At 54.2% G+C, this 12,103-nt stretch overlaps 2 protein-coding genes across 2 annotated transcripts; both read right to left on the bottom strand.

Annotated features, from left to right (window-relative positions):
- Positions 1-745: 745 nt before the first annotated feature.
- COCSUDRAFT_46214 (TBCC-domain-containing protein) lies at positions 746-4,961 on the bottom strand (the record flags this gene model as incomplete). Its single annotated transcript, XM_005651234.1, has 10 exons — positions 746-1,373; positions 1,625-1,784; positions 2,050-2,321; positions 2,580-2,744; positions 3,148-3,308; positions 3,426-3,494; positions 3,870-4,008; positions 4,143-4,291; positions 4,407-4,569; positions 4,719-4,961. The coding sequence occupies 10 exons, from the start codon at positions 4,959-4,961 to the stop codon at positions 1,167-1,169; spliced, it is 1,728 nt and encodes a 575-aa protein (XP_005651291.1). The 3' UTR covers positions 746-1,166.
- Positions 4,962-6,216: 1,255 nt separating this feature from the next.
- Positions 6,217-11,997, bottom strand: COCSUDRAFT_27212 (aconitate hydratase). The gene is made up of 17 exons (XM_005651233.1): positions 11,891-11,997; positions 11,732-11,806; positions 11,538-11,609; positions 11,408-11,452; positions 11,131-11,206; positions 10,900-11,038; positions 10,662-10,797; positions 10,377-10,535; positions 10,108-10,258; positions 9,663-9,871; positions 9,148-9,336; positions 8,742-8,895; positions 8,312-8,542; positions 7,956-8,071; positions 7,667-7,831; positions 7,217-7,462; positions 6,217-7,016 (listed from the first exon to the last, which is right to left on the bottom strand). Exons 1-17 carry the CDS (start codon positions 11,921-11,923, stop codon positions 6,825-6,827), a joined length of 2,388 nt encoding a protein of 795 aa, XP_005651290.1. The 5' UTR covers positions 11,924-11,997; the 3' UTR covers positions 6,217-6,824.
- Between the last annotated feature and the right edge of the window lie 106 nt (positions 11,998-12,103).

The following is a 12,103-nucleotide window of genomic DNA, read 5'->3' as shown; positions in this document are numbered from 1 at the left end:
AAGTGCTTGACCACAGAAGCAAGCTAACAATGGGCAGGATCAGATTGCAAAAGGTCATAGTCAATCATGCACTGACGATTCGGCAGTTGGAAGTCAGAATTTAAAGGCCTTGACCAACGGTTAATTGCTGGGTACATCACCTTGATTTTCAATACAACATCTGAGGAATCGCACAGCGGTATATCACGTGCGGGTCATTGGGGAAAGTGCTTATGTATCACATCTGATATCTTCCACCTCCTCACTGGGAGACTTGGAGGGTTGCTCAAATTTCGCCACATGACACTTCTTTACTACAGCAATGCACATGAAAACCCCTGGATTGATCGCAGCTGCCTGGGACGACGGGTGGATGTGGGGCAATCCTGGCCGCTGGTACGATCAGATGACCCGCAGGCTGGCATGTGCTGACGGTGACAAGTGGAAGGTACACTGCAACTTCATGCCGCGCCTTGTGGCAGCACTTTCAGAATTTCATCCTCTTTGATGTGCATGGGGTTTAGCGTGCTGGAACATGTGCAAGCTACGCCATACACATGCTTACATGGGCATGGCAACTCTCATCTGCGTGCAACACATGCATATGCCACTCAACAAGCGAATGCAAGCGAATCCACTGATCATGAGCGCAAAGCTCATGTGATGCCTCATGTGCAATTGATCATCTGAAGGCACATGGCAGATGAGAGTCAATGGGCACATTTCCGGGTGCACCACAACGTCACTCTGCTGATCTCAACGACCACTGCAATCACTATCATTACCATGTGACAGAGCTGCGCAACAGGTCACCAACGTTATTAACAGACAGTAGAGTCATTGTCAACATTGCAACAATGCAATCATGAGCTGCCTGCTCCGCTTGCAGTCACAATGCCCGCATGCACAGGTCCAACAGGGTCAAAGCACTCCTAATTTTCTTCTCCTACAACGTGACGTTAACAGCCTAGCAATGCCTTCAATCTGCTCGATGCAGACATATTCTGCAAGCAAGGAGATCCCCTGGCCTGGCAGAGCACAAGCCAACAAGCCTTTCTGACTAGCCCACTCCTCAACTGCTGCCAGGCGCACTGCCGGCATCAACTGAGGAGCTCCCCTAGTAAAACTACATGCCATTACGCTCCTGCAGCTGCACAAGCTGCAGGAGTGTGTCAGACATGAGGTGGTCACAAGGAAGGGTCCGTGGACATGTTCATGGGGCCGTCTGGGCCCAGGTTGTTGCTGTTGTCGGGCATGCTGCTGGAGGCTTCCTCGCGCTCCATGCGCGCCAGGTCATACACCTGCCGCATGTTGCCCGACGTCATCAGCCAGTCCTTGAAATAGGACTGGATCACCGCCTGCAGCTCCCGCTTCTTGCCATCGTCCAGGGAGGCCTGCACATACAAAAGATTCAGCGCAGGCTCACTCGGAGTGTTGACGTTTCAGAAACACACATGTGCGGCATGAAATATATTAATATTGCTATTATTTGCTTTGTCCAATACATAGAAGCAGGTGCATCCCAGATAGTTGTACGAAAGAGTACAATATGAAACTTATCAGGTGTCCCTCCAACTCATTTTGACACAATTATGAAGGGACACAGCAAGATGCAGTCATGGCAGGGTCGGGATTGGTCGCGCACCGCTTTGACAGCGTTGCGCAGGTCTGACACGGCGGACACCTTGCGCTCCTTGGCCTCCTCGTACACGGCGGGCAGCCGGAATGGGCTGGGCGCCAGAGGCCCCGACCCCCCCTGGCCGCTGTCCCCCAGCCCCACAAAACTCCCCACATCCGCCGACATCCTGTGACACCACATGCTCGCTTAAGTCATTCACAATCTGCAATTCTTGAAATACGGCAATGTCTTGTAAAGGCAGCCGCAGAAAGCCAAACTGCAGGCCAGCTGATGTAAAGGCCGGCTGATGTAATGGCCGGGCCTTACAATAGCCCGGGCTGGAATAAATCTCCTGATCCCTTGACTTTGTCACCATGACTCAGGAAATGCTTCCAGATCCAGGGTCCAATAATTCCACAGATATCAAATGGGAGGAGACAGAGACTGCCAACCTGGATCCGCCACTGGAGGCTGCGCCGCCGCAGAGGGGCCCGGGCCCGCCCTTGAAGGGCACCATGAGCGGCAGCAGCTTGTCGGGCGGCAGCAGCGTGAAGGGCATGCGCGCCTTGCCGGCGGCCGATGTGGCGCTGTCGGAGTCGGGCGTGGCCGGCCGGTGCTCGCGGCCCAGGCTGACCGGGCGGTCCCACAGGTTGGGCTCCGCCGTCACGCCCGCCTTGGCCATGTGCACCGGCAGCCGCTCATACTGCGTGTTGTACGGCGCCATCTGCAGCCGACCCGCAACAAACCTCTCAGCAAAGTACAGATAGATTCTCTGGTCTACATCAATGTGCATTGCGTATCTTTGAAACAGCTGAAACAGGGCGGTGATAAGGCATTTGAGTGAAGTCAAGGCAAGCGAAATAATGGGGTTCTCTGCTACCCCAATGCAGGTCGTGAAAGGATCAGTTGGCACAATCTTCATTGCTTCTCGATGGCTTGATGAGAAGAAACGGCACGCAGCATGTACAAGAGTGAGAAGCACCTGGAGGAAGCGGTTGTCGCCGAGCAGGAGAGGCGGGCGGTTGACACCGAGGTAGAAGACGCAGTCGTGGCATGACGCGATGCTCAGGCGCACCGCCGATGCGACCAGCTGCACCCTCTCGCACCGCTCCACCTTCAGCACTCGCCCCACCGCCCCAATCATGATCTGCAAGACACCACACCACATTTCATTCCCCTGGGTGATTTGTAAAACCTCAACATTATTCTTAGCCAGATACTGCTCGAGGTCTGGTCACAACGAACTACATCTCCAAGTAATCCTGGTTCACCATGTCAATTCTGCAATAGGCCTTGGATTATATTTCCTCTTGCTGAACCTCTTGTATACAAAATTTGTGAAGGACCCATCCTCTTGTTTCCCTGCGACGCCAGGAAGCAACCGGCCCCCGTGATCACCTTACCATCCCACGCACAAGATGCATGCACACCAGGGCCACCAATTAGTGTCCACTTCTTGTAAAGCTGCTTCCGCAAGCTCTTCATAACCCCACTTATCAGGATCACCGAGTGCAAGCAGGCAAGGCAGGGTGGGTGGGGAGGAGGCACACCGTGCAGTCGCTGCAGGCTGCGATCTTGGCATAGTGCAGGGGTGCGAGCGCGTAGACGACCGTGTCATGGCAGTCTGTGACCCGCAGGATGCCCGCAGGGAAGTTGTCCTCCCCCCGCACCACCGTCGACTTGCACACGCCCTGAATGTCCACGCTGCCCCCTGCGCACGTGTTTGTAGGGGTGATTAATGGCACTCGTTGAGGGCTGAGTACTGATAGCACACCCCGGCACTTGGGTCTTGGTATGAATGTGCAAGCTTGTGGGTCGGCTGTCTCACCTTGCACGATACCAGCTGGAGCTAAATCCCCTCTTCTGCCCCCTTTGGGTGGGCTGCCGACCATGGCATCTGCACAGGCAGCGCCAATCCTCACCCCATCGGCAACATAACACTGGCTTTGCTCGTCTGTGGGGTTCACAGGATGCGCCAAAAGAGAATCGTCACTCTATCACCAGCTTACACGGGCAATGCTTACCTGCCGGTTCCAATTCATCGAAGATGTTTTCTGACATCCAATCGGCTACGGCAACAAGACTAATAGGAGAACCCTGGGATCTATTTTGAAACTGTGGGACATGAGCACTCAAGCGCCACCCGTCCTCTGCTACAGCAAATGAAACATTCAGCACTTTATTTTTGGCCAGCATCCATGAAGTTTCAGGCTTGTCTTGCATCCTGGAGCAAAGAGCATGCTGGAGAGGAGCTGGTGCGCATGCACCGCACCTTGGAAGGGTGATGGGCTGACATCCATGGGGCTGCCATCCTGCGTTGGACTGCTCTCAGCCGAGCCTCTCAAAAGGAAGCCCAAGCGGTCAAACTCTGCAGCGCTAATGGTGCCGTTATGCAGGCTGCTGTCCGCCTTCTGCAACCCAGCACAGAACTGTGGATCCCAACCAACAGCTGCATGCCTCATCATCTACCAAGGCTCAAAGTGGATGCTGCCACCTGTACACCCTGTCACAGTATGAGGTCCGTCCACTGGCAAATGTTGCCTACCTGCGGATTGTTCAGCACCAGCTGAAGAAGCGCGTGCGTGTGCCGTTTGATGTGATCCGTGTACCCTGCAAGCAGCTGCTGATGCGCAAAAAGGTGTGCCTGGAGCTCTTTCCGCACAAGATGGTTGCTCTTCTGCTGCTGGAAGTGCACTGCACGCCATCTGAATCAAGTCAGTATCCAGCACTTGCAGCAGAACGCCGCTGCACAGGATAATTAAGCTGCTTCAGCATAGTCACCGGATATTCAGGGGTACTGAAGACTGACCTGAGGGTGAAACAGGCCCTGAGCCTGATCTGGATGGGGATGAAGTTGAGGATCCAGATCGTGTGGGTGAGATGGGCTCTGCAGGCCCAAAGCCTCCTGACCCAAACCCACTGAAGCTGCCGCTCAGCTCAGCAAAGGGCAAAGCCTGCGAAAACGCGCTGCCCTGCCATCAACAAATAAAGCATGCCTCTGTCAACTTGTGCAGGGTACCATTAGAGGTAATAGCCATATAGCTTATAGGCATGATCTACCAATTTCTTTCACTGCAACCGTCCACTGTCCCCGCTCTGCTGTTATTTGCATGCAGCTCACCGTTAATCCAGCAGCAGCGGCCTGTGGCGACGAGCTGGGCCACACATCCATTGCATCTGCGCGCTGGGCCTGTCGAATGTACAGTTGGCCAAACATGTACAGAGCCACGGTGCAGGCATCGACTGTGTTGGCTTCACTGATACCTTCTGGCCGTTGCACAACTTCCTGTGGCGCCTCCGCCAGGGCATCAATAGTGTCTATGAGGATCTGCGATATGACAGCACTCTTGAGCACACGTCCCATTGATCCACCATCATAGACAATCAAATGCGTGACCTCTTTAGTACAAACTGTGCTGTAAGCCTGTCTCTTGCGAACCGGCAGCACAGATGGCTTGATATCAAAGGCTGAGCAGCACACCACTGCAGATTACCTGAGCGTGTTGCTGAGGAACGTTCAGGCTCTTTGCTAGAGCGTCCACATCCACCCAGCCTACAATAAACCGTCAATTGCGATCGATGAAGCTTGAAAACTTTCGCCTGACCTGAGCTGATAAGACTGGGACGAGAGGCTGGTGATAAATATCAGATTCACAACAGCGATTGCAAGAGGCATGGTGAAAACAACGAGTGTAAACCCCAAAAAGCAAACTACATCGCCGATAGCATCTGTCCTCTGTAAACATCAGTCAGGGCAATCTTGGAACAGGGTACGGTCGTGAGGGGTGGCGTCCTTACGATGCGTGCCGTCCACCCTTGCAATCTCGCTGCTGTGCCTGAGCCAATTCTGAATTGCTGCCGTGCTGTCGCCGTGTGGCAGCCAAGATGACAGCGGTATAGCCCCATAATCTACCACTTCCCTTCTTATTGCTAACATTATAATGATGATAGAAGAGTTCACCTCTTGATGAGGGCTTGCAAACTACATCGATGTTGTACCTAACTGCAGACGAAATCACTCTGCGCTATCCTAGTCTTCTACACCAGCCCAGCTTGCAGGATTTGTCTACTGTGATTGCGCCAGAAACATCCCCTGTCGACAGATGACACAAGACAGTTCCGATGTTGCTGGTATTGGATGGGAACAGGCATATGGAGCTACTCTACATAAATCAGAATGACCAGAGTTCACCATGCATCACGAACAGCCGAATCATATCGTTTGGCGTAGTTTTCACTCGGCTTTTCTCATGTTGGACGTGGTTTTGCCTCCCTTTTTGCCCCCTACCTACATTGACGGGGTCGACTGGTGCTGAGCAAATGCAGCTTAGTGAAAGCTGCACTCATTTAATGCTGGCTCACAATGCCAATAGCAACTTTAGCAGTGCACAATTGCAAACAGATTGCGGCCGCATGCGGCAGCATTAATATATTGCCACCAATATTGCAAGTGGCTAGCCACCGCGAGCGGCCATATATGGATGCATCATGGCCAGCTAGCCAGCAAGGCATGGCCAGCGGCATAGCCATGGCCAGCGCTACCATCAACATCACGGTGATTACGGTGGCAGCATGAATACATACTGGGTTGGTTAAAGCCAGTCAAATCTCGAACATTTCTGCATGGCAAGATATTACAGGCCAATACTTTATGTTAGTAGCTGCATACAAGCCATTCAAATTGGCGTGCCGTTGCCCAAAGCTAGCGCGCGCCGGCCGAAATACGATGCATCAACTACTGCTTGCTTTCGTAAAGAACCTACCAAACACCGAATGCAGACTTTGTGCCGAGCAGTCCCTGGAATAGGTCCGGCCATGACACACTGCCGGACATCCCTAATAAATCTGCATGCAGGCTGGTCGATTGCATAATGTGCAACTTCCACTCCTGGACACCTGTTACAATATGCACTGCTATGGCAGAGACACTCGAGCAATGCCCTCCCCCGAGGGCGAAGGCAAGGCATGCAACTAAGAGTACAAACCTATACAGCAGAACAGCCATGCTTGTCAAGGCTCAAGCATGATTGACCCCACGTAAGCAACACATGCCCCACTTCCAATCCAGAATTGAGACACAGCAAATAACACCTCGCAATGAACCTGTCCTCTCATATTATCTGCCTAAAAAGCGTCTCATGAAAGGCCAGAAATCCAGCGGAGGGGGTCACACGAAGCGAATAGCAGCTGACAGGACTCCGAGGCCTCAGCGCAAAGCACAACCCTCTCACTTCTTGGCAGCGGCCATGGCGTTGAGGGCTGAGCCAGCCTTGAACCACTCGATCTGGTTCTCGTTGAAAGTCTGGTTGACTGGGAACTCGTAGGTCTCGCCGTCTGGCTTCTTGCCCACCACTGTCAGCGGCTTGCCGGGCTGGAAGTCTGTCAGGCCCTTGATGCTGATCTTGTCAAAGGGTCCCACCTGCATCCCGCCACCCGCACTGCTCATCATCTGGACTCTTCACGTCTCATTCCCAGATTTTGCGCAGCTTAGGTCTGGCTTTGTGTTATGAAAGGAAAAAAGGCCTATTTTTACAAAAGAGGCATTGAACAGAGCTCGACTATTGCAGTCTACTGAGACCTGCTGTGGATACTCTGCAAGACGAGGGGAGGGCAGGGCACCTTGTCGTAGTCAGCGGGGTTGGCGAAGGTGATGGGCAGTAGGCCCTGCTTCTTGAGGTTGGTCTCGTGGATGCGGGCGAAGGACTTGACCAGCACCGCGCGAGCGCCCAGGTGGCGCGGCTCCAGCGCGGCGTGCTCGCGGCTGCTGCCCTCGCCGTAGTTCTCGTCGCCGACCACGACCCACTCCAGGCCGCGTGCCTTGTAGTCGCGCGCAACCGCCGGCACCGCGCCGTACTCACCAGTCACCTGCGCACATTTTTTTATCCGCTCCATCAATGGACCATAACATGACCATCAGCACTTGTCATGCATCGGCACAACCATCCCCTGTGGGGATGCACACTGGTCACGCCTGATGGATGGAGTGACCAGACAGAAAACGGGTGGAAAGATGAAGTAACAGAGCACAATCAGGTTGGGATATGCCGGGAGGCAGTGACCCCGCAGCACCTGGTTCTTGACGCTGTTGACCTGCTCGTTCTCAATATTGAGGGCGCCGATGAGCATGTTGTTGGAGATGTTGTCCAGGTGGCCGCGGTACTTGAGCCAGGGGCCGGCCATGGAGATGTGGTCAGTCGTGCATTTGCCCTTCACCTTGATCAGCACCAGGGCGTCCTGCAGCAACGTCACATGTCTTGTCATCAGAGGAGGGACACCTATATTGGGCCAGACATCAGCGTCCCAGTTTGCATGTTGGATGCATTGCCAAGAGCAGCAGAGAGTGATCAAAGGTGCGTGCCTTGACATCCTTGCCGTCCCATGCCTTGAAGGGCTCCAGGATCTGCAGGCGCGAGCTCTCGGGGTCCACCTTGACATCCACCTGTCCGGGGGCAGGCGCCTGGTAGGTTTCCTCACCTGCACACCCCATCAACCCTTGCAATCGACACAACAGCGACCACTTCCTGCCTGTGGCCTTTCCGATGCCGCATGCTGTACACCCCAACACAATAGACGCACCAGAACCAATGTAATCCACATGACAGCCACAGGTACTCACCTACGCACCGTCAACTTTCAGGCTCAGCAAAGGCAGGTCACCTGAACAGACAGGTACATTTCAGGCCAAGCCAATGCAGGTGATGGGTGGGAGCAAACCTGCGTCAAAGCCCCTGGCGGGGAGCTCGTCGCCGGTGGGGGGCTGCAGCTTGATCTCCTTGCCGTCGGCGCCGACCAGGGTGTCCTTCTCGGGGTTGAAGGTCAAATCGCCCGCGATGGCAAAGGCAGTGACCAGCTCCGGGGAGGTGACAAACGCGTGCGTGGCCGGGTTGCCATCATTGCGAGCGGCAAAATTGCGGTTGTAGGAGGTGATGATCGAGTTGGCCTCACCTGCAAAATTGTTGTCTTCAAGAACAATAGCAGGTACCCCAGAATGACAAGCATGTCTTTGAGCTCGGATGCTCATCAGAACGTCGTGCTGGGCAAGAGCACAAGCATGACAAGCTCATCTTCCTGCTTGGATTGCTAAGCAGAACAATGTGCTGGGGAGAAGTGCCGGTGCTTTGGTAGAGTTGGAACAAGAACACACCCTTCTTGACCTCTGTGCGCTTCCACTGGCCGATGCAGGGGCCGCAGGCGTTGGCCAGCACGGTGCCGCCGACCTTGTTGAAGATGTCGATGAGGCCGTCGCGCTCGATGGTGGCGCGGATCTGCTCACTGCCCGGGGTGATCGTGAAGGGCACCTGGCACAATCACGCATGTCATCTTCAGCCGACTATGAATCACAAGTGACCGCTCGGTGCATCACATGCGCAGGCCATTCTAATCCGTGCCATAAAGAACAATGTCCAAAACAGCAGCTACCTGCCTGCAGCCGCAAAAGTCCAAGCCATGTGATTTGTGACCAGGATCAATGTCTGTGCGCGCACCAGCCCATACTGGGACAGAAATTATTAGATAAACATAGTGCAAGAAGCCCCCCAAAAAAAGCGCACCTTGGCCTTGATGCCGGCGTCGAGGGCCTGGCGGGCGACGCTGGCGGCGCGCTGCATGTCCTCGTAGCTGGAGTTGGTGCAGGAGCCGATGAGGCCCGCCTTTAGCTCTGTGGGCCACTTGTTGGTCTTCAGCGCCTCCGCAAACTCCGACAGCGTGTGCGCCAGATCGGGCGTGAACGGGCCATTGATCTGTGCAGGCGCCAAATCCTCTCAGAAAATTTGCCAAACTATATCCCTTTTTGTGTCTGGAAACGAGTACTGCTTGTATTAAAGGCACGCACTCACAAAATAGCAATTGCTTAAGAGTCTGCCAAGTTGCAAGTGGAAAGCAAAGTTCTGTCTGCCTTAGTCCTCTGGCCACTCTGTGTTTGCTCTGCAGCTTGGCCACACAAGGCCACTTCCCAGTGCAGCCAGAAACTTGTTGTAGTCAGAAATAATGCCTCCTACTTGCAAGGGCGCATGCAACATGTTGCAATACAGCAGTCGAGGGCTGTGTGCAGAAGAAAGGGCGGCACCTGGGGTTCCAGCTCGTTGAGGTTGAGCTCAATGACCTGGTCGTACTCGGCGCCCTCGTCAGCGCGCAGGTGCTCCCGGAAGGAGTCGGCCAGCTTGGCGGCCGGCTCGCGGCCGGTGGCGACCAGATAGTCGTACTGGCGCTTGTTGTAGGGGAACATGGAGGTGGTTGCGCCGATCTCAGCGCCCATGTTGCAGATGGTGCCCATGCCTGGTGTGAGCACACGAACAACTTCATCACTTTGTGGGCATGACAAGCGCGTATGGCATGGTTCACATGTAATGAACTGAGCGGAAAGCCAAAGAGATGAATGATTCGCCCTGCATGCATGTGGCGGCTCAGGCAGTCATTACTGTATCGCAACCGCCAATCCAAGCAGCCTGATTGGACCCCCTGATGCCAGCTGTTTGTCCTGCAGGTGCTGGTAGGATGATTGTGGGCCTCACCTGTGCATGAGATGTTGTCTACACCGGATCCAAAGTACTCCACAATGGCACCAGTGCCACCCTTGACAGTGAGGATGCCCGCCACCTTGCAAATAATGTCCTTGGGGGAGTTCCACTTGGACAGCTTGCCGGTGAGCTTCACTCCGATAACCTGTCACCCCAACATGCTAATCTTCACCCAATACTCAGAATCCACATCCTTTTTGCCACACGCAAGGTTCTGGTCAGCAACTCATAATTGTAGTTGGCGTGAAGCAAGGGGGCCTCACCTTGGGGGCCTTGAGCTCCCAGGGCAGGCCAGCCATCACATCCACGGCGTCAGCTCCTCCCACGCCCACAGCGCACATGCCTAGGCCGCCGGCGTTGGGCGTGTGCGAGTCGGTACCAATCATCATGCCACCAGGGAAGGCGTAATTCTCCAGCACAATCTGCACAGTTACACCTCAATCAACACTTATTCCCCTGCTTTGGGCTCACATGACAATGCTTCAAGGTTGCACAATGACAGAGCCAGACGGGTATTTGTGTGTCTGTTGCAAGTGTAAGCCTCTCACCTGATGGATGATTCCGGACCCTGGCTTCCAGAAGCCGATGCCGTACTTTGCTCCGGCAGAGGACAGGAAGTCGTACACTTCCTTGTTTGTTTTGATGGCATGCGCTAGGTCAGCTGGCCCACCAAACGAGTTGTCCCTGTGCAATGTTGACAGCCCCGTCAACTCCGACCCCCAGCAGTGTATTTCAGTTCTGCGCAGGATTGCGGTGATTCAATATGGTGTCTGGTGAATAGCGCACCTGTCTTCCTGAGGAGCAGTAGTTCCCTCGATCAGATGGTCGCAGTGAATGGTGGAGGGCACGGCTGTGGTGGGCAGGCCGGAGGAGATGAACTGCAGCACAGCCATCTGCGCTGTGGCGTCTTGCATCGCCACCCGATCTGCACATCATTGCAAACATGCTTCAGAATATTGCACTGGAGGCGTCACATAATGAGACTGCACTCCCATGCACAGCAGCCATACCACCCACCTGGCCTCAGACGCAGGTAGCTGACCCCGCGCTCAATCTCCTGGCCTTCAGGGTCGTCCAAATGACCATAGACGACCTGTGATCAAGGTTGTCAAGTTTCACAAGGAAATTCTCATTGAGGTAATCGACCCTCGATCTTGCTGCCTCTAGGGTTGCCTTCTGTGCTTAGCAGCGTGATCTCAGGCGCCACATGGCGCGGATTAATTATTTGAAAATACCTCAATGTATTATCAAATGTCCTGAATTCTGGCAGGGAGCAGAAACAGCACGAGCGCACCTTCTCTGCAAAGTTGAGAGGGCGGTTGAGTCTCTTGCGGACCACCTGGAGACAAGTTTTGAAGCGTGAGACCGTTGCAAATGCAAATGCAACGATAGAAACACCAATAACAATTGAGTGAAAAACCTACCGCAAGCCGCTCCTCCATGGCTGCATACCGGTCGTTGAGGAACTGGTCTGGCTCCACCCGACTAAGGGGCGCCTACACATCGGTGAACTCCAATCAAAACTTCAACAAAAATAATTTCAGGTTGTGGCCTCGCAGAGCGAGAGAAACTTGACCAAGGGGAGAACACAATAAACCTAAACCTCCAAAACAGCCACCTTCTCTGCTCCCGCGATACTCGATGCGAAGCGAGGTCCCTCCCATAACCTCCCTTCGAACAGGCCTCGCCGAGCCTGCACAAGACGCAGCCGCATCAGCATGGGATTCTGACTGCTGTAGAAACCCACAGTAGCATTGCCAATATGGGGGCACTTCACCTGAAAGAAGGCCCGTCGGGCAGAGATTTTCATGTTTGCGTTCACGCTTGCCACTCCTGTCAGAGGGCCCAACGTTTGCGGCAACGTTGATCTAGATCGCAAGAAATCCACCCTGCATTGGCAGAAGGCGCAGGGCAGTAGAGTCTCCCCTGGTGCGCCTGTCTAGGCTTGTCACGTGAAGATTAGTACAGATGACTAACTGGGGTGTCCGAC

The sequence above is a fragment of the Coccomyxa subellipsoidea genome, assembly GCF_000258705.1.
Source record: "Coccomyxa subellipsoidea C-169, whole genome shotgun sequence".
Taxonomy (NCBI): Eukaryota; Viridiplantae; Chlorophyta; class Trebouxiophyceae; family Coccomyxaceae; genus Coccomyxa; species Coccomyxa subellipsoidea.
This window is presented reverse-complemented; position numbering and strand designations above follow the sequence as displayed.